Source organism: Malus sylvestris, chromosome 14 (assembly GCF_916048215.2).
Source record: "Malus sylvestris chromosome 14, drMalSylv7.2, whole genome shotgun sequence".
NCBI lineage: Eukaryota > Viridiplantae > Streptophyta > Magnoliopsida > Rosales > Rosaceae > Malus > Malus sylvestris.
This window is the reverse complement of record NC_062273.1, coordinates 19890613-19911739: the sequence shown is the minus strand read 5'-3', so window position 1 is coordinate 19911739 and position 21127 is coordinate 19890613. Positions and strand designations below refer to the sequence as shown.

The window sequence follows — 21127 nt, the reverse complement described above, 5'->3', positions numbered from 1 at the left end:
GGTTTCGAGTCAACACGATAACTTATTAGATCATTATCGGGTGACCTGTTAATAACAAGTTCTTAACTGGTATACACGCGGGTAACACGTGGGTAACCCGTTCGATCCGTTAAGAAAAAAATTATTTTGATAATTTTAAAGTTTAATTACTAAAAGATTTATTATAAAATACAATAGCCATATTAATATATACAATATATTTTATATTAAATATATAGTTTTGTATTATTATTCTATATAAGTTTTAAAAAAAAGTTTTAGTCATTATTTATTTTTATTATGAGAGTTCCTTATTATCATTATTAGGATAAATTTTACTTAACATGTTGTTGTCCAAAATTAAAATAAACTAATATAGTATTTGTATAGGCAAGAACTAATAAGACATACATACAAGTATGAAAAATGTGAAAGAATATATAAAGACTCGTGATTCAATATATAAACACTCGTGATTCATCATTATTCCTCCACGAGTAGATAATGCACTTACATTATTGTTTAGATTTTTAAAATCCTCCAAATCTTCATGAATAGTGTTTTTTATTTGAGGGCAAAATTAATAATAATTATTGTAGAAGTGTAAAAAATGTAAAAAAAAATATATACAATCACTCATAGTGACAAACTTTACAACTTTCATGAAGGGGTCAGCTTCGAAATCCAACACTATAATTCATAAACCTTAAATTTATATTTAACCGTCAATTGCTATTTACGCTTTATTCTTCTTACTGAATTTCATTTTTTAAATTTTCTTTTTTGAAAACATAATCATCTAGTGGATGTAAGAAGATGAACGGTTCAGATCTTTAATCACGTTTTGATATTTACGGTTAACTGAAATATGAGTCGATGTCATATAGTTTGTAGAAACTTTATAAACATCAAGCAATATTTTCACTAACCGTAAAACTCTGAATATAATATCAACGATCTAAACCGTTCATCTTCCTACATCCTCTAATATATCAAGTTTTCAAAAAACAAAATCTAAAAAAAAAACAAAATTTGATGAGAACAATGAAGCGTAAATATAAACAACAATCAACGGTTAAATTTTGATCTATGATTTATATGATTATAGTGGTGAATTTCGAAGTTAAGCTCTTCATGAAAGTTGTAAAGCTTGTTATTACGAGCGTTTATATATTTTTTCTATATTTTTTTACACTTCTACATTAATTAAAAAACTATTAAAGACTTTAAATAAGTGAAATATATTTAAAAGAAAATTGAGTTTTTATGTTTTGAATGTGACAATATGATACGTATATATTTATTTAGTATTATGTTTTTCATTTTATTATTTATTGGTTTATAATATATTTTCCTTAACGGATAACGAGTCGGGTCATATTACCTGTTAATATTATCGGGTCGATTTCAGGTCTGGTCATTTTACCCGTTTATTTTAACGCGTATTACACGACACGACCCATTAAGATATTGGGTATGACACAAAAACAACACGAACACGGAAAACACGACACGAATGTCAGGTCTAATTTTTGAGGTAAAACCAACTTTCATGTACGAGTGTAACTTTGTAAGTGGCTTAATATAAAGTTTCACACATGACGGCTTTGAAAAATATAATAAAAAAGATAAATTTTTATTTAACCATATAATTAACCCCCACAAATTCACCTCAAAACCCTCCATTAATTTCCTTAACCTCATTCATTGACCTTCTCCAAATACTTCCGCTTCTCCTCCTCCGTCATGAACGCCGTGACCGGAAAAGACTTCCCGATCCCCATCGGAGTCTTGAAAACGATCTTCTTCCCCGCCGGATCCTCAACACTCATCTCAGATATGGGGACCCACAGAAAAACCTGCTTGCTCTTGATCCCAGTCATCTTCTTCATCCTGCACTTCTCCACGTACCCAGTCACCTCAGTTGCGTAGCTGACACGTGTGTTGGACCCCTCAAAGAAGTGCTCGTAGGGTTGCTTCTGCTTCATCCACACGAACCCAGTTTCTCTGACCCTCCCGCACTCCACGAGGTCCTGCAGGGGGAGGACACCTTTGGGAAACCCTAGCTCATGTAGTAGGTCTATGGACTGCCGGTAGCAATCTTCGGGGCCGTAAACGATCTCGGCCCCGGCACGCTGCTTGTCTTCAACAACAAGTTGCTTGCCACTAGCCATTTCTTGAGGAGTATCGTGAGCAAAATCTTTTATATTTTTCGGAGTTTTTGGATGGAGGGTTTGAAGGCTTGGAGCTTTTTGTTAGTTGGGTTGAATTAATATATGGGGAGAGTGATTAAGAAAAGGGCTTAAAAGTTGTTGGATGGAGGTTGAGCGGAATTAGGGTTTGGAAAGGGATCAGGTGGGTTGTTCACCAAATGGACATTGGGTTTATTGTGCCATTGTCGGTGGGATGCTCTCACCTACTTCGTGTTTATGGTGATAATAATCGTCTAATAATAGATGGGTGATGTTATTATGAGGATATGAGAAATTTTTCAGTATGCTGGAAATACGATTTAGTGTATCAAGTATAATACACTTTGTTGGAAACTTTAAATTGCCAGAATGTTGGAAACTCTTTCAATTCTTTTTCAATTATATGTTCTGCAGAGTGAGTAAAGCCCTCAAGCGGTAATCGAAATTAGCTGTTTTTATTGAAACAACGCGAGCATATCCGGGTACATTGGGGAGGCCGAGTAACCATGAGTGCAGATAAACCAGGGGAATAAAATTTGAACCAATTATATATTACATTGGTATACAGATCCGTATTCCCGACACACTAGAAAATATCTCAAAAGATACACTTGCTGACATATTCTTTATTACAAGCAAAATTCTATATCCGCATATAATAATTGTTTATTTGTATTAGAGTGAGTGTTAGCTAACGTGCCAATTTTATGTATCACATAACATTTAATTGCTCACGACTTAGCTGAAGAAAAGTTAGCTCTGTTCATGTATATTTGGTGTGCTTACCAGTTACCATTAATTTAGGGTTTCTAAAAGGGGAAGGAAAATGCTTGGCAACGGTTTCACATGGTTTGGCGTGTTGGATGATTATACCATGCTATGTTAGATTAAAAGTTGGTCTAATAGGATACCAAAACCAAAACCAAACCTAAAACCCACGGCTCCAATCCATCTGGAAAATGTTTTTGAGGGCTAGGGTCAATAGGTACTTGCAAGTTGCGACCAGGGACATCGTGGGTTGATCTTGGCCATTAAAACATCCATGATCAAGAACAACATGAGCGCGTGTCCGACTGATCTTAACAAATCCATTATAAGATCTTTCCAATCACTATAATATCAAAGAATGTTACGTTGTAATGTTTTCTTACCAGACTTATGTTTTCAAACTCGTGCTTGCATTTTCAAACGAGCATATAATGCATGTCATCTCACTCTGGTAATATCTGCTGGTGACTAGAAGTTGAGAAACTTTTAGGTGTAAATTTGTTTGAATGAATTTTAAACAGAAATGCAAGAATAGGTTCAATTCTGCCAAGCGTACAACGTTCACAGCTGAAAATTAGGTAAAAGATCGGAGTAAAACAACACAAAACTTGACAAGGTTTGATGATCTTACGCAGTGGATATTCCGTGGTACAACAACTACGAGCATTACTAGCTACAAAATTACACTCATAAGAACAAGAAACCTCCAATTAACAGGCGATAGCTTTCTTCGCGGTTAATAGTTACATATATGCATATCTAAAGACCAAAAATCAACTACGATAAACAAGATAAGACATTTTATGAACAGAAAATCCAGGTCAAGTCTTATTCCTAAAGAAATGCCATCATATAATGAACTTTTCCTTAGAAGATAGAAATAAACGAGTAGTAAACTGTTGTGAAAAACACAAGAAGCTCATATCAACACTAGTGCTTTTCCTTGTCCTTTGGAACATCCTTCGGTGGAACCTTTGATTCCAGTTCCTTGGTGATTCTAAGAGAGAATCCATTAAGTTGTATTAAGATGCAAGACCACTAACAAAAAATATATGAAAGCAGAGTAAATTGTTTCCAAATAAACATAAAACGACATGTCACAATTCATCGATTCCTCGAGATCACACTGAAATGGTATCTTACACAATAATCAATGTCCACTGTCCAGGTTTGGCTGGACAAAATTTTGTACACCGCACCACTGTTTGATAACAAATCAATCTTGGTTTATCTTAAAAACTATGGACGCGAAGAATAGAACCAAGTAATACAATAATGAAAGTCTCACGAGCTGCCCTTCTATTTGAGGGCTGATTCCAAAATATAGAAACTAATGCCCTACTCCAACCAAAGAATCAAGACTAGGGTAAAACCGAAAAGCTAAGATAAAAGAGAAAAGGCATGCCTACTCGTTTAGGTAATACAGTACAGCTAAGGATTTGAAAATTAAACCCTTCAAACCCACATCAAACTAACATCTCTCACACAAGAAACCAATTTCACACCATTACTTGCTAACTTACTAAACCTTCCTCTTTTCCAACATCAAGACAAAACAATGAAAACGGTTCATGATAACATCAGAAATCTTCACCCAATCTGAATATAAAGCATGTAGCAATCTGCGGAACGTTAACTCTAATCCATGTTAAGAGTGACACTAGCACAGTACAGAACCATTTTCAAGAAACATATAGAATTCAAATGAACTGCCAAATTAAAATTTTGACAAAATTGAGCCCCAACTTGCAAACATATAAACAATTTCATAGTGAACATATTTTACAGAAAAACAAAACGACAAAAGAAGGAGAAGAGGATTACTTGGGGGATTCTTCCTCCAGCCATGTGCGAATATGCTTGACATTGCGCTTGAAGATGGTAGCTGATTGTCGCACATCACCCCTCAGCATAAGAATCACCGCGCCTACACCAGCGACTGTCAGTATGAAGTTTGTCAAAGCCATACTTCTTTCTGCTTCTTGCAAAACCTAGTTCCGCGACGATGAAATAAATTATTCCGCATTCAATCCAGTAAATGCAGTTCAAACATAAAACCAAAGTTTTAGCTAACTTAAGCAAAAGGATGGATATTCATTCGCAGAATATTGCGATTATCGCTATCTTCTCGTGTGCCATGAACACTATCTTACAAAATGATACGACTATGTAGAAAATTCGTCATATTTATTGCCGAAAAAGCTCAGGAAATAAAACCCAAGTGAGGATTAATTAAAATCAAAGTCCAGAGTTCATCGGAACATTAGTTCAATTCAAGCAACATCAAATATTCAAATCAATAATTCAAAATTTTGAAACTTAAATTGGCTTCCCAACTATTCAAACAGGGAAGCAAAAGCCTCATCTCAACTGGGTCAGTAGCCATGGCCGCTGAGTAATTAAGATTATTATCTTAATACAATCTTAATCTGAATCAAATCACAAAAACGCCATAAATCAGCACTACAATGTAAAATTGGATTCAGAAAATCAATTGTGAATATAAAACAGAAATTAAATATGATAGTGGCTGGAGATTACCGAAGAGAAGTTCGGGCGGTGAAGTGGGAAACTTGGGGCTGCTCCTGGGCGGGTGGCTTCGCGGGAAACAGAGACGGCGGTGCGAAAATGTGGTGGCGGCGAAGGTGTAGAGGGATTTTCTGAGAGAGAGAGCGTCAGCAACGAAGGTTCCGGATCAAGTTAAAATATGGATTTTGGGCTGTCTTGATATTTGCATGGACTAATTTGAAGGGCCAATAAGTCGTTGGGCTGTCTTGATATTTGCATGGACTAATTTGAAGGTCCAACTGCCCTTGGTTGTGTTTTCAATCCTCTCAATTTGTTCTTGGCAACCTTTGGTTCCCACTTGAAAATGCTTATGGAGAAAGCACTTGTGCTAGTGAGCGATTTTGTAAATCAAGTGCATTTTGAAAAACTACTATGAAGGACATATTGAAGAAGCTAGAAGCTTCGATTGAAACCAAATAAAGTTCCTTTGAATATATGAGCATTTTTATGTTTTTGTCACACGTTTTTATAAATAGTTCGGGTATTCTGAGGGTATTTCTTGCTCTACCAAAGCTCATAGCATCCAAAACATGTACCATTCAAGTCATAACTTGTTGAGCGGGAAGGAATTCAAAATTGTCGACGTATGGGTCCACAGCTCGTCTATATATAGGGATGTAATTTCTTTTTCTTTCTTTCTTTTTTTGGTTGAGAAAAGTTTAGCGGCAGGGGAGGTCACCCCATCCCCCGATCCTGGACATATCACAAGCCACTTTGAGGAATTAGAGAGGGGATCTTAGCTCCTTTTTTTTTTATTTTTAAGATCCCCACCAAGAGAGATTGTCGTCTGTGGAACTTGAATTTAGACTTTGGTCTAGCGAAAAAAACGATCTTTACATACTCAACCAACCTTCGTTGCTTGTGATTTCCACACACTCTTGTTAGTTTCTCATAGATTCAAACTATCACATTGAATAAACAAAAATAACTATCAAAATAGATTAAAAAGAGTGTGTTTCTCATTTTGCCTCATAAAAATCGAATCCATACGACGGGAAATGAATATAAGGAAGAATCTAGAGTTTCTAAAAAAAGTCAAGGAAGACTTGCACTAAGAAACCTAACGTGTAAAATCTTCCCAAAGAAATGGGGTCGTGATGATAAGGGTTCGGAATCAATGGCTTTAGTTTTGGGGCTATCAATATTATCCAAATTCCCACCACACTGACCGCACCAAACTTTGGTTCTTTCTTGTCTCACAAGATCTCTCTTTTTCCCTTTTTAAAGCCACACTTTCCCTACCATCATGATTAATCACAAGAAATAATATTTTCAAGCAATATTTTTTGGCTAGTTAATCATATTTCTCTCAAAACGCAGCTACTTGTGTTTTAAAATAAACTCTTAATACATGTAATCATTCACAAATTAACTTCTTATTAGATATAAATTCAACTATATTTATATTCGTCAATGGACGAATTCAGAATGATCGATCTCATAGTTTGACTCATATTGTATGAAGAAAGAAAAAAATTATTATCGCTTGTTATTCATATCGTAAACACTTTAATGACCAAGAAACACTATTCTAAAAATTCTCGTTTAGGCGCAATCGGATGGTCACCGTCCCTATTAATCTTTTGGTGTTTGAAAATTAAGAATAGGTGCTTAAACATACTCAGGCACCCGACTAGATCTCATCTCTCGCTTAGACAGAAAACTTATAACTTTCATTTTTTTAATAACTTGGAAGAGACTTGTTGAATACTTACATGAACACACATTATATGTTTGTTCCTCATGTTTTTATTATGTTCTAATACTTTATAATTTATATGTCATTATATTTTTGTAGTTTATGTATCGCAATAAAACTATATATTTTAAGTACAACATACACTTATTTATACAATATATAATAAAATACAATCAAACACTTATTTATATAATATATAATAAATTTACTTATTTGCCTAGTATGCTAGGCCTTGCCTAGCCTTCTAGACGTTAGGCTCTAGCCGTTCGCTCGACTAGCGCTTAATTCTGTTAGAACCTTGCCAAGAACAATAGAATGCTTTATGTTCAAATATATAATCCTACTCAACTATAGCGAGTGATGTGCCTTATTAATCTAAATAATTTATGACGTGTTTAGTGCAGCCACGTACACCAAACGGTTGTGTGCATACTAAAACACTACTATTCCTAAGAGTTTATGATGTGCTCAATGAGACTACATACACCAGAAGATTGTGCGCATACTAGAACACTTTTAATTACAAGTAATTTTTTACGCTGTTTAATTGCAAGTCCGCGCTACTCGGCTTAAACATGAATCAAAAGGTTTCTTATCGGAAGTTGGAACTACTGTCTAAATATAATTCAAAGAAACTCATGGATATTGATAGTAAAGGGAGTGGGGTGGTTGTCTCGGAATCTCCCTTGCCCGACTTGATGATTCAGAGTGGGTACCACCAATAACTACTAGCGGGGCCCTTAGTTGATCACGAGTTTGGTCATTGTGAAATCTGGACCCTTGGTCACTCGAAACTTGCTTTGACAAACTAAATCTCATCTATATTTCTACTAATTAATAAAACACTCATTGTCAATCAAAATTTTATAAAACTACCAGTTTAATCGTCTAATTAAAACAAAACATGAATAAGAAATATGGGGCAGAAATATAATTTCACACAACCAAATTTTGTTGTTTTTTTTCTTCAAAATCTCACCTACATGTAATTATAATATATCTCTAATTAAATAAATAAATAAAGACTTCCCACTCCCACATTTTCTATTACTCTTTTCATCTCTCCTTCTATTTCAAAAACAAAACAAAAAAAAATTTCTCACACTTTGTGTGTGCCCATATGCTAGTATATAAAGTGAGAAGGCAAAAAAAGTGAAACATTCAAAATGACAAGAAATGTCCCTACCTAATTAAGAATTTCAAAACAAAACAATTTAATTAATAAGGGTAAAATGGTAAACTACATCATTTTAAAGATTACAAACAAAGCACCCACTACGTGGGTGGTTACTTGATAAAATTAATACTAATATATTTGACAAAAAAATTACTAATACATAAACATAATAAACAAAAAGCCAATTAGCACACACGTAGGCATGTGCTAAGGGACTAGTAAATTATAGAATCCCTTAGAATTTCACAGAAGTATCTCTGGTTCCCACAAGATATTTTTAGTGTATTTGTAGTTATATATATGGTTGATTTTCTTTTCAAGATTATAATAAAGCTTTAGGATTTCAAAATTATATATATTCATGTTGTAAAGGACACATGTACTCAATTGTCATTACAAAGTAGCAAAGACTAATACCAAGGTCATAAGAAGAGTTTAATATCGTGAGCTTGTAACTAAAACTATCTCTTAGGAGAGCACTTGGGATCGAAAACTGAAATTGAAATACAGCTTAATTCGGATCCCATCAAATGTTTCGATTTTTGCAAATTAAAACAATTTCGGTTTGAGACCAAACCTAAAGCTAAACTAACAGTTTGGTTTAGGTTCTTAACATCTAGAACCAAAACGAAATCGAACCGAATTGCAAATATTAAAAATATTTAATTTAATTAATAAATTAGGTGTTGGGTGTAATTGGTTATTTAGTATGGTGGTTATCAATTTTGGTGTTAATTTCTGTAAAGTGTTTTTCTATATCGTTTGAGGGCTGAAACAAATTGAAAAAAAAAAATATTAAAACATCCCTTGGAGATGATTTGGACACAAAATCTGGAGGCATTTTTCAGTGCCCCCGGGGGGGGGGGAGCGGCGGAATGGGATCATCTCCGGATCCCTTACACCTAATCCTCCTCATCAAACAATCTGTGTCCTTAAAATTTAATTCAACGACTAAAAACACTGGCCCATTTTAAAAGTTATAATAACTTTAGCCGTTGAATCAAATTTCAAAAACCCAAATTGTTTGATAAGAAATATTAGGTGGAAAGAATCCGGAAATGACCCCTTTCTCCTGGGGTGAAGTGGGGGATGTGCGAGAGAGGGTGAGGTCAAAACATTGGTTGAGTGTGGGTCTCAAAGTATGTTGGTGGGGTAGGGTGGTTATGTTTGTGTCTGGGGCGTAGGAATTACATGATCCAGCAACTAAACTATAGAATTTCTCCTAGTTTCCAAAAAAAATATATATATAGAATTTCTCCAATATTTGGTTTTTTTTTTTTCCACTCTTTGGTTAGAGACGGTCCAAGCATGACATTAAAGTAATTGATTGTATAATTTAGTTCAGCCGGTCTTAAGCCCACAAATACACTCCACACGCTCAAAATAGACAGCAAATAATAAATGATATGATTTGCTCTTAACATTTCGCTACTATACAAAGCAAGTAATAAATACCAAAGCCATACGAGAAATTATAAATACAAATTGAAAAAAGTTTGTGAGCGGATCGTGAGATTAATTCAAGGTCCATAGGCAAATGTATAAGGACTAGGATTCTCTCCCCTCCTTTTTTCATCCCCTTCCGTCCCCTCTTCTCACATTATCTATTTTAACCGTGACTGTTCAAATAGGAGATGAGGGAAGGGAAGGGAAAAAAGATAGGAGAGAATCCTACTCCAATGTATAAACATCATTTGTTTTGAAACTTTCTTCTTCCTCTATCCCTTCCGACTTCATTTGGATTGCAACAAAAACTCCTAATTCGCCTCTAACCAAAAGACTCACGTTCCAGATCTTCAAGAAAGAACCCAAAAGATCACCAAATTCATCTCCTTTACAATGGAGTTTCCTAATTTACTCAAGTAAATTAGGAAACACCAGAGTATCCCATGCTTCATGTGTTGATACTTTAAGAAATAAGCCGAGGCATGTGGTCCGGCAACACTTGAGTGCTTTTGTCTCCCCCATTGTCTCTGCAAAATGTGCACCAATATATAATTAAAATCCCACATCTAATTTGTATTTGTAAATTGTGTGCCATGTGAGCTAATTCCATCTTCAATAATCCCACTTAATTATAATAATAATCACAACTTGTCTTTTTGACTTTTGCATATGCTTATGGAAGTAAATCACTTTTAAGAGGCATGTTATGATGAAACATCTCAATTATGCAGATCATAGTGATTGTGGGAAGAGTATAAAGCCAGGGAATAAGGTCATAATTATAAGATTAAAGTTCTATCATCTATCAAGTTGGTTGTCCATTTGTATTTTTTTTAGTGCATCGATATTTTTACATTAAGGGCAGGGGAAGTTCGATCATTTGTATTCTTTTGTTCTTTCTCTTATTTGCACGTTAATGTCCAGCCTTTCATAGTGATACTGATGTAGACGACCAAAATATCAATTTACAAAGAATATTTGGTAGTGCCAGTTGATTGACAAAGATAAAGATTTGAGTTAAAATTCAAAAACTAAGCTATAATTCATAGGGTTATTCTATACTCTAGAAGAAACAACCACGATAAGATGTGATCAAAATTTTGAGGAAAAAATATAATCAAAATGGGGGGTTGACTATAATATTTACATGTATTTAATATACTTATTATCTGATGGTCAATTATAATTCATGTGAATGTATGTGTTTAATTCAATCACCATATGACCGTCGAGATGATGATTGTATTAAATACATGTAAATATTGTAACTCCTATCAAAAGAGGTTGCACTAAGCAGTATGATATATAATTAGTCGGTCAATCAGTCTATACAGGTGAACAACCAACGCAACATCGCGACTAAATCTATAGATTAATGCTTTAATAAGATAATTATAGTAAATGTTTATCAAAATTTAGTCCACAAAAGTGATAGAAAATAGATCTTTATCAAATTATAGATTTACTCTATTCAAATTAGGAACATTGTAGATATAACATGTTTTTAATAGTATTTATTGTTTTCACTAAGTACTACGGTATAGTGATATTCTTCTTTATTTATAAGGCAAATTTAATTCTTAGATTCAATTCTTGTAAAAAATGATTTTGAATCACATTATTGCTACCTTATTGTGAAATTAAGCGTATGTACTACTACATCATTTGTTTGTTCTGAACAAAATGAAATTACCGACGCATCACAGGCCTACGTTATTGTTTTTCTCGCAAACCAACCGAGTAAAATTGGGCCAAATTGGGCCGGACCAATCTTAATTTCCCATCCGTTGCCCACGCTCCGAGAGTCCGACCCTCCAAGTCTCCGATCTACCTTTTATCATGTCCCACTCACTCTCTCTCATCAACGGAGAGAGGAGAGAGATACAAAGAGAAAAAGATTCGCATACCAACATAAAGACTAGAGATAGATATATATGGATATAATAATATAATAATTTTTAATTAGCTTATTATATTAACTTCCCACAAATTGATGAATAAACCTCACATACTAAATACACTCTACATTTGCTTATTCAATGAAAAAGTATCTTAATACACCCCACATACTTATACATAATATCCTCACACCTTACATTCTCAATACACACCTTACATTTTCTACATGCACTGTCACATCCTGGCCCGGGTCTACCACATCCCGGGCCTGCTCTACCACCGTCGCATGATATTGTCCGCTTTGGGCTTACAATTCCCTCACGGTTTTGTTTTTGGGAACTCACGAGCAACTTCCCAATGGGTTACCCATCCTGGGAGTGCTCTGGCCTCCTTCTCGCTTAACTTCGGAGTTCCTACGGAACCCAAAACCAGTGAGCTCCCAAAATGCCTCGTGTTAGGTAGGGATGAGAATATACATTCAAGGATCACTCCCCTGGGCGATGTGGGATGTTACAATCCACCCCCCTTAAGGGCCCGACGTCCTCGTCGGCACACTTCCGCCCAAGGATTGGCTCTGATACCATTTTGTCACATCATGGCCCATGTCCACCACATCCCGGGCCCACTCTACCACTGTAGCACGATATTGTTCGCTTTGGGCTTATCATTCCCTCACGGTTTTATTTTTGGGAACTCACGAGCAACTTCCCAGTGGGTCACCCATCCTAGGAGTGCTCTGGTGACACACCCCGACCCGGAATGTCCATTAAGACTCCGAATCAAGCTGTGCTGGGCGACACATGGAAGGTGACGAAGCCATAAAGTGTGATGATGTGGAAAATTGTGAATAAATTTAAACCTAAGAGTGCCTAAATACCAGAGTGCACTGGTGAGCGGGAATGAACCCACTTCACACGTGACGTTAGAGCATAAGCAAGTACAAAATAGTGAATTAAGAATCGTACCCTCGAATAATCTTCAATACTAAGAATCGCCATCATTCCTCAATGATAAGAAAACTCAGCTAAGAAGACCTAGAGGCGGGGTGAAGATAAGACAAAGGTGAGTGGCCCAGTAATTAAAATTTTAATAGAAATCATATAAATTGCTATAACCCCTCACTACAATACCTATATAATTTTGCAGACTTAGAATATAAAAATATACATCTTTATATACGTATATTGATTCAAGTCATGCTTCACATATTTATAATCATATGTTAACTTATTGCATATTCATCACATCTACTAGCCCATCACGTATTCACCACATATGTTATTTCATCACATATATTCATTATATATACTAGCATGTAAGTTGGAGTCACCTCTAGTGACCTATACGACATATTGATATTTCATCATATATCTCATCAGTTATGGCTAGCATATAATAGTCGAAGTCATCTCTAGTGACCTATACGACATTTTGATATCTCATCACATATCTCATCAATCATGGCTAGCATATAAGTCGGAGTCACCTCTAGTGACATATACGACCTATTCATATCTCATCACATATCTCATCAATCATGGCTAGCATATAATAGTCGAAGTCACCTCTAGTGACCTATACGACATATTCATATCTCATCACATATCTCATAAGTTATGGCTAGCATATAATAGTCGGAGTCACCTCTAGTGACCTATACGACATATTCATATCTCATCAATCATGGCTAGCATATAATAGTCGGAGTCACCTCTAGTGACCTATACGACATATTGCTATCTCATCACATATCTCATCAGTTATGGCTAGCATATAATAGTTGGAGTCACCTCTAGTGACCTGTACGACATATTCATATCTCATCACATATCTCATCAATCAACTAATACCGTATACTTACTTGAACTTACCTAAACTTACATGAACTTACCCGAATGTCCTGCGTTCACCTTTGCACTTCAGAGCGTTCACAGCACCACAATTATATATATATATATATATATATATATATATATATATATATATATATATGCAAACAATTCATCTCATCGTTTACGCATTATTTAATAGGCATGGCATTTTTAGAGCATAATTCATTTAATTGCATTTTCTGGGAAAACATCGAGCGTATACATATATACTTAAAACCAAAAGCCCACGCACATTGCTCATTTCCTTAAACAAGGCCGTGGTCACAATTATTTAATCTAATTTCTTATATGGCTGCATCTAACGTCTCGTTAGACTGCCTACGTACCCTAAGCAGGGATCAAGCCATTCGTAGTTCACAATAATCATTTATAGTAATACGCATATGGATAGATCACGATGAAATCTAACTTAACCATCTGATAGTATTTTATAACATATAAATATATATATGTCATGGCATAAGTTTCTTAGTTTTATTTAAAAGCATTTATAGAATTATCAATCATGAAACATAAGATGAGCAAGGAAAGATCCACTCACCTGGAGTCCACGCTACAACTTCTTAGCACGAACATTGAGGTGTCATAAACGATCAGCGCCTATGACCAAGGCCAATTTGGCCTGGAAATGCTCTAATTTCATCAAAACCCGTCGGAAACCCTAGTTTTAGGTGTCTTCAATTTGGCTCCATAGCAACTCTGACGCCTCAACCATTGCCTGGGCTTTGTTCCTGGGTTCTAGAGGAGTGTTTTGATGATGGTAATTAAAGGGGATGGTTTCACAATTGATCGATTTTGAGCAAAGTCTCCCGCGGCACCCATCTCATTTTGTTACCAAAATACTATCAATTTCCTTCTAATTTTTGGTGAAAGAAAAAGAGAAAGGTGAAGGGGATGATTGGAAGTGGTTCATAGGTCCAATTCGTCGGAAAATTGAACGAGAATGGCGAGAAACCGCCGGTTTAAAGGCATGGGTCGCACGGGTCAAGGATGACCCGTTTCCTCCTTTTCCCCTGTTCATCACTCTTCCTCCTTCCCCTCATTTCTTCTTCCTTTGATTGGTCCTCCACTTTCTCTTCTTTCTGGTTGGCCCAACTCCTCCCTCTCTCCTGTTCCGATTGGGCAGCTTTGCCCTTCCCTCATCCTTTTTCTGTTTCCGTTTTTCTTTTCTTTTTCCCCTCATTTTCTTCATCTTCCTCTTTAAATAATTAATTACTAAATAATATCCACATTTAAAAATATATAAAAATATAATTAGTGACTGAAACAAAAGTATTTCTCGAGTTTACAGTTCCTCTTCTAAGGGCATTTTTTGTAAAATCACGCTTTTAAAATTAATAGAAATGTAAAATTTGGGACGGGTTGTCACATCTGGCCTCCTTCTCGCTTAACTTCGAAATTCCTACAGAACCCGAAGCCAGTGAGCTCCCAAAATGCCTCGTGCTAGGTAGGGATGAGAATATACATTTAAGGATCACTCCCCTGGGCGATGTGGGATGTTACATGCACCCCATCTTTTCTTAAATCTTATAAAGTTTTTAATTTGGACAAAAAATGCTAACTGAAATTTGACAAAAGATGCTGCTTGGGATTTAAAGCATATGAGGGTTGTTTTCAATTCCATCATTAAAACTCATGTCGTTTATTTTTGAATATTTGATGGTAATTTTAGGTGTTTAATTCTTTATGTAATCCTTGTGATCTCTAAAAGATGAATACGAATATAAATGCTTGAATAGCGCAGAAAAAGTAAGATTAAATCATTATTGATGTCATCAAAATCACTAAAACGATAAAAAAATATGAAGTCTTACCTTATGTGAAGCTTCCTAAACATCGATTTCGTGTTTCATTCATCAAATTTTTTTTTTTCAATCAACATGTTTGTAGTTTCATTGGTTGGAGGGATTTTGATAGTTGAAGAAAATAAATAATATATTAAAAGTGATCTGAGGTGTATTTAGAATTTTTTTATTTTTTTAAACCTAATAAGGTCAAAATTGTCATTGCATAGTAGAGTAAATAAATCATTTAATATTAAATTTTAATATGAGGTGCATTCAACATTTTATGGGGTTCTAATATAAAAAGTCTTTATTTACCCTACAATGCAATGACAATTTTGACTTAATTAGGTTTAAAAAAAAATAAAAAATTTCGAAATACACCTCAAATTACTTTTAATGTATTATTTATTTTCTTCATCTATCAAAATCCCTCTAACCAATGAAACTACAAATATGTTGATTGAAAAAAATTATTTTTGACTAATGAAACACGAAATCGATGTTTCGGAAGCTTCACATGAGGTAAGACTTCATATTTTTTATATTGTTTTAGTGATTTTGACGACTTCAATAATGATTTAATCTTGCTTTTGCTGCGTTATTCAAGCTTCTATGTTCGTATTCATCTTTTAGAGATCACAGGGATTACATGAAGAATTAAACACCTAAAATTACCATCAAATATTAAAAACAAACGACATGGGTTTTAATGGTGAAATTGAAAACAACCCACATATGCTTTAAATCCCATGCAGTATTTTTTGTCAAAATTCCAGTCAGCATTTTTTGTCCAAATTAAAAGCTTTATAAGATTTGAGAAATGTGGGGTGTATATAAAAGATGGGGTGCATGTAGAAAATGTAAGGTATATATTAAGAATGTGGGGTGTATTTAGCATGTGAGATTTTTTCAATAATTTACTAGCATTTGCCTATACACTTTGTGTGTATGAACACATTTTTTTAGAAAATGAGCTTTGTGTGTATGAACACATTTTTTTAGAAAATGTGAATGGGGGGGGGGGGGGGAGAGAGCATGGGGGAGTTAGAGGTTTTTGTTTTTGGATTTTTTTTATTTTTTATAATAATATTGGAGGTATTTTAATACTACCTGTATGTGAGACTTTAATAAAAAATAGTAAAATTTGAATATGTGAAATTACATTATTACTCATGATTTTTTTTGTGTGATAGAAGACTAATTTGTCTTTCATCATCTTTTGGTTGACAAAGAAGAATTTATTAATTAGTAGATATAGAATATTAATATAATAAGCCATAAATAAATTATTTAATATTAAATTTTAATATGGGAGGGATGCTAATATAAAAAACCCTTTTAATTTATATAATTCCTGCCTTTCAATTCATGGAAAGAGAGCGAAATCTCTAAAAAACTGTGAAAACCAAAGGCAGTTTAGAGAGAGAAAGCTAGAGAGAGAGACTGCTGAGGGTTTTCTGCTTGTTCTGGTGATTTAGACGCCCTGCAGCGCCTGAGCGACAGAAGGCGAAGAACCCTAATTGGCGAGGGGGATACGTATAATTTGAGAAGTTGCTCATAGGAATCGAGGGTGAGTTTTTTCATTGATGCTCTTCGGCGGTGGAGCTGATGGTTGGAAATGGATCGTGTTCGCGGAGGCTAGCACCGGCGGCGGCGGCGGTGGTGGGGGGAGAAGCGGTTCGCTCATCGGCGGCGGCGTCGGTGGCGGAAGCGGCTTCTGGTCTTGGACTGCTTCCTCCAATGTCGGCTTAGCCGTCGCCGTCACGGCCATGGCCGGTATCGCCTTGGCCGCCACAGTCGTCTACTCTCGTAGGTAAAGCAAACAAACAAAAATTCCCAAAGAATTTACTGAATCGAAATCGAAATCCCTAAATTCGTTGTGAGTGCAAAACCCTAGATTCTTCAATAGCTTGACAGATTGATAGGTAGACAAAAAAACACACAAAGATGATTACGCATCAGAAACAACCATTAATGAAAGCCCTACGGCGGATTCACACTTCTTTTAATCCACCTCCACCGTCGTCAAATTCCACATCTTCACCGTCGTCGTCATCGTGGATTCATCTACGATCGGTTTTGTTAGTCGTTGCTTCCTCATCTTCCTCACCAGTTTCCACTGATCGGTGAGTTTTCACTGTTCCTGTTCTCCCCCATATTTCTGTCCCTTAAATTTGGTCCCTTTCAGTCTACTTGGTTACTTAGAAGTTGTATGAATAGGAAGAAAAGCTGGGATTTTTCTGTTTCATTTCACATTTTTGTAAGCACCAAAGGTGGGGTTTTTCTCATCTTTTATAAATTTGATATGTAATCCAATTGATTCTTGTGTTGCGGAAATTGTCCTGTTCAAGTACTTATTCCCTAGTCTTCCTTTACTACTCTCCTGTAGGATTCGGATTCTGAATATTGTTTCCATGCATTAGATGTGGACTGTCGGAAATGAAATTGGGTTCGATTAGGCTTTTTGTGTCACAAATTTAGAGGTCCAGCTCTTTTGTTGTCTCTGATTCATTGAAAGAAAAATCTTCTTTGTGGGTTTCGTGTTTAGTCATAAACCTTGTACTGTCCATCAAAATTATTCTCTCTACTTCGGTGGCAATAGTTCTGTTTGTCCTTTCGTAGTTGACCGTATTTTTTATAGGTGATTTGCACATTGTTCTTTCTTGATATCTTCGTTTGTCATTTGTATACCACTTTGGCTTTTTAGTTATGTTTGTTTTACTTATGCTTCCCGCAGTGAAATCTGATCACTTGTATTTGTCTCTTTCTTCAGGGGCAGTCTTAAATCACCTTGGTCCCGTAGGAGAAAAAAACACGCCCTTCTACCAAAACAATGGAAAAGTTTATTTACACCGGATGGGAAACTCACTGATGGTGGTCTCAAATTTTTGAAGAAAGTTCGCAGTGGAGTATGTTATTGACTTTTGTCAGAACTATCTTCTAATTTCCGTCTAATTGTGTTAGTTGTTGATTTTTTTTATCAATGTATGTTTTACAGCTGTTGGATATTAATCACTTAGTTTCTCATGCAGGGTGTTGATCCAAGTATTCGAGCTGAAGTGTGGCCATTTCTTCTTGGAATGTGAGTATTTTCTTCTCTATGCAATTGCTTTAATGCTTCAAGTTGTGTATCTGATATATGGAAATTAGTTAGTGTATGATTTCAAACTTGTTGCATTGATGACTGTTTGGTTGCCTGGTCCTGGGGAATGCTTGGTCCAGGGAGCCTTGCAGGTGTCTGCTATGAATTATGATGAATTTTTTTATCTACCCAGATGTACTTTGTCCTTTCTGGTGTGTCTCTATGCTGCGTTTTCTGAGTGCTTTGAATACATTCACGTATTGTTTGATTTTTTCTTGGTCTTTATGTACTTCCTCTGTGATTTTCCTAGTGACTAAGATTTGGTACAATGAGGAGGGATGAAAAACCTCAATGTGTTTGTTTTAAGTTCCAATAGTTATTTAAGCCTGGACCCTCATGCATGGTACTTTCTGTTTTTATGGATGTTTTAGTCGCGATTAACATGGGAACCTGCATCTGGGTGCATGGTGTTAAATTATGATAAGGAACTTGTATTTGTATATGTAGTTTCTTTTTCATTATTTATCCAGCCCAATTTGCTTTCTGGAGGTGAAGGTTGGACTTTTGATTCTAGTATGGCATAATGAAATATGGAACCTAATCTCAGTTGCCTTGTAGTCTCACAAGAAAAATGAACTTATAAAATGCTTTTTTCCCTTTTTTGGATGCTGAAAAAAATTTACCTGTGGATTTTGGTACTGGCTGATTTAACATTGATTTGTTCTTTCTCAACAGCTATGATGTGAACAGTTCCAAGGAAGAAAGAGAGACTGTAAAAAACCAGAAAAGGTATTGTCTTTCTGTTCTTTGCCCTCTTCCTGTACGTAAATTTCATATGGCATATTTCCTTGTCACGGTTCCCTATCTCTCACATTTACTTTATATGTGCATGTTCTTCTTCTTCTTCTTCTTCAAGGTGTTCACACTTTCTTAATCACTTGCAATGCAGAAAAGAATATGAAAACTTGCGGAGACAGTGTCGCAGAATTTTAACACAAAGTGATAAGAGCTCGAAGTTGAAGGAAACTTCTGGTAACAGTAGCACTGAGAGCAGCGGGGATTTCAGTCAAGTTTTAGATTCTTCTGACCAAGGGGATGTTACAAGTGCCAGGAGGTACATTTCAACTGAGGGAGGAGACCAATTACCCAAGGATTCAGATAACCCTGTAGGCAATCAAGCTGTTCAGACTTCTGAATCACTTGAAGGAGATGGAGAGAAAAGTGGAGTCACCTGTGATGATCCTTATGCTGCCGATACGGAATCAACTGATTCTGATTCCTCTGAAGAAACTGATATCACTCGACCATTACTATCCACTGATGTTACTGAAGAAAACTATGTTGATGACAAGCCTAAGGAGAGCTCCTGTCTCTCCAATATTGAAAACAAGCCCAAAGTCCACTCAGCAGAAGATTTTGCCACATGGCAGAGGATCATCCGCCTTGATGCCGTTCGCGCAAATGATGAATGGATTATTTACTCACCATCACAGGCTGATGTATCAGAGATGAAGGCACAAAGACTAGCTGAAAGTGTCGGGTTAAAGGATTATGATCACTTGGAGCCATGCAGGATTTTTCATGCCTCTCGCCTGGTTGGAATCCTGGAAGCCTATGCTCTGTATGATCCTGAGATTGGGTACTGCCAGGGGATGAGTGATCTACTCTCTCCTATTATCTCAGTGCTGGAAGAGGACCATGAAGCCTTCGGGTGCTTTGTGGGTTTTATGAAAAAGGCACGGCATAATTTCCGACTGGATGAGGCAGGAATCCGGAGGCAACTTGGCCTTGTTTCGAAGATTATCAAGTGCAAAGATGTTCCTCTTTACAGACACCTGGAGAAGCTTCAAGCGGAGGATTGCTTTTTTGTGTACAGAATGGTGGTGGTTCTCTTCAGGAGAGAGTTGAGCTTTGAGGATACGCTTTGCCTCTGGGAGGTAATGTGGGCAGATCAGGCTGCAATCAGGGCAGGTATTGCCAAGTCTGCTTGGGGAAGGATTAGGCAGAGAGCCCCTCCTACCGATGATCTCTTGCTCTATGCAATAGCGGCTTCTGTGCTACAAAGAAGGAAGACTATCATAGAGAAGTACAGCAGCATGGAAGAGATCATGAGGGAGTGCAACAGCATGACGGGCCGTCTGGATGTGTGGAAGCTTTTAGATGATGCCCATGACTTGGTGGTGACCCTTCATGACAAGATTTAGAAACACCCAATGCTAATGCTAGGCTTTGATCTTTTGCTCTCTCGCCCACCCTCCGATTCTTGTTTTCCTTTTTTTTTCCTTTTTCCTTTTTTTTTGTGTTGTTGTTGCACCTGGTGGGGATCCCTTTGAAAGCAAGGGATCTTTGGGATGAGTTTCGCACTTGCTTGAAACAAGCATCTGATAGGCAAATTCTGTATTGGAGTAAATTATGGGATTTATATATATATATAAAATGTATTGCTCGCACTCTGTTGCCCTTCAGAGTGACTGGCAGCAATTCAGAAATTAGTAAATTCAGATCGACAACCTTACTTTGATTTATGAACGAACTTTCTCCTTGAGTAAATTGTGTTTTTGGTGGCAGTGGTTGACAATCAGATGGTAGCGAGTAATGGAGTTACAATCTGACCTCGGTTGTATATTTTGTTGCATCT

At 36.1% G+C, this 21127-nt stretch overlaps 2 protein-coding genes across 3 annotated transcripts; one reads left to right on the top strand and one right to left on the bottom strand.

Moving 5' to 3' along the window:
- Positions 1-1594: 1594 nt before the first annotated feature.
- LOC126600010 (uncharacterized) lies at positions 1595-2350 on the bottom strand. The gene has a single exon (XM_050266505.1). The coding sequence runs from the start codon at positions 2151-2153 to the stop codon at positions 1680-1682; it is 474 nt and encodes a 157-aa protein (XP_050122462.1). The 5' UTR covers positions 2154-2350; the 3' UTR covers positions 1595-1679.
- Positions 2351-16761: 14411 nt separating this feature from the next.
- LOC126599954 (rab GTPase-activating protein 22-like) lies at positions 16762-20986 on the top strand. 2 transcript variants are annotated; one of them, XM_050266433.1, is made up of 5 exons: positions 16762-17220; positions 18181-18316; positions 18440-18489; positions 19225-19278; positions 19439-20986. In XM_050266433.1, exons 1-5 carry the CDS (start codon positions 16994-16996, stop codon positions 20691-20693), a joined length of 1722 nt encoding a protein of 573 aa, XP_050122390.1. In that variant the 5' UTR covers positions 16762-16993; the 3' UTR covers positions 20694-20986. The 2 variants fall into 2 exon arrangements, with proteins under 2 accessions (XP_050122390.1, XP_050122391.1); XM_050266434.1 differs by having other exon boundaries at positions 17078-17533.
- The last annotated feature ends 141 nt before the right edge of the window (positions 20987-21127 follow it).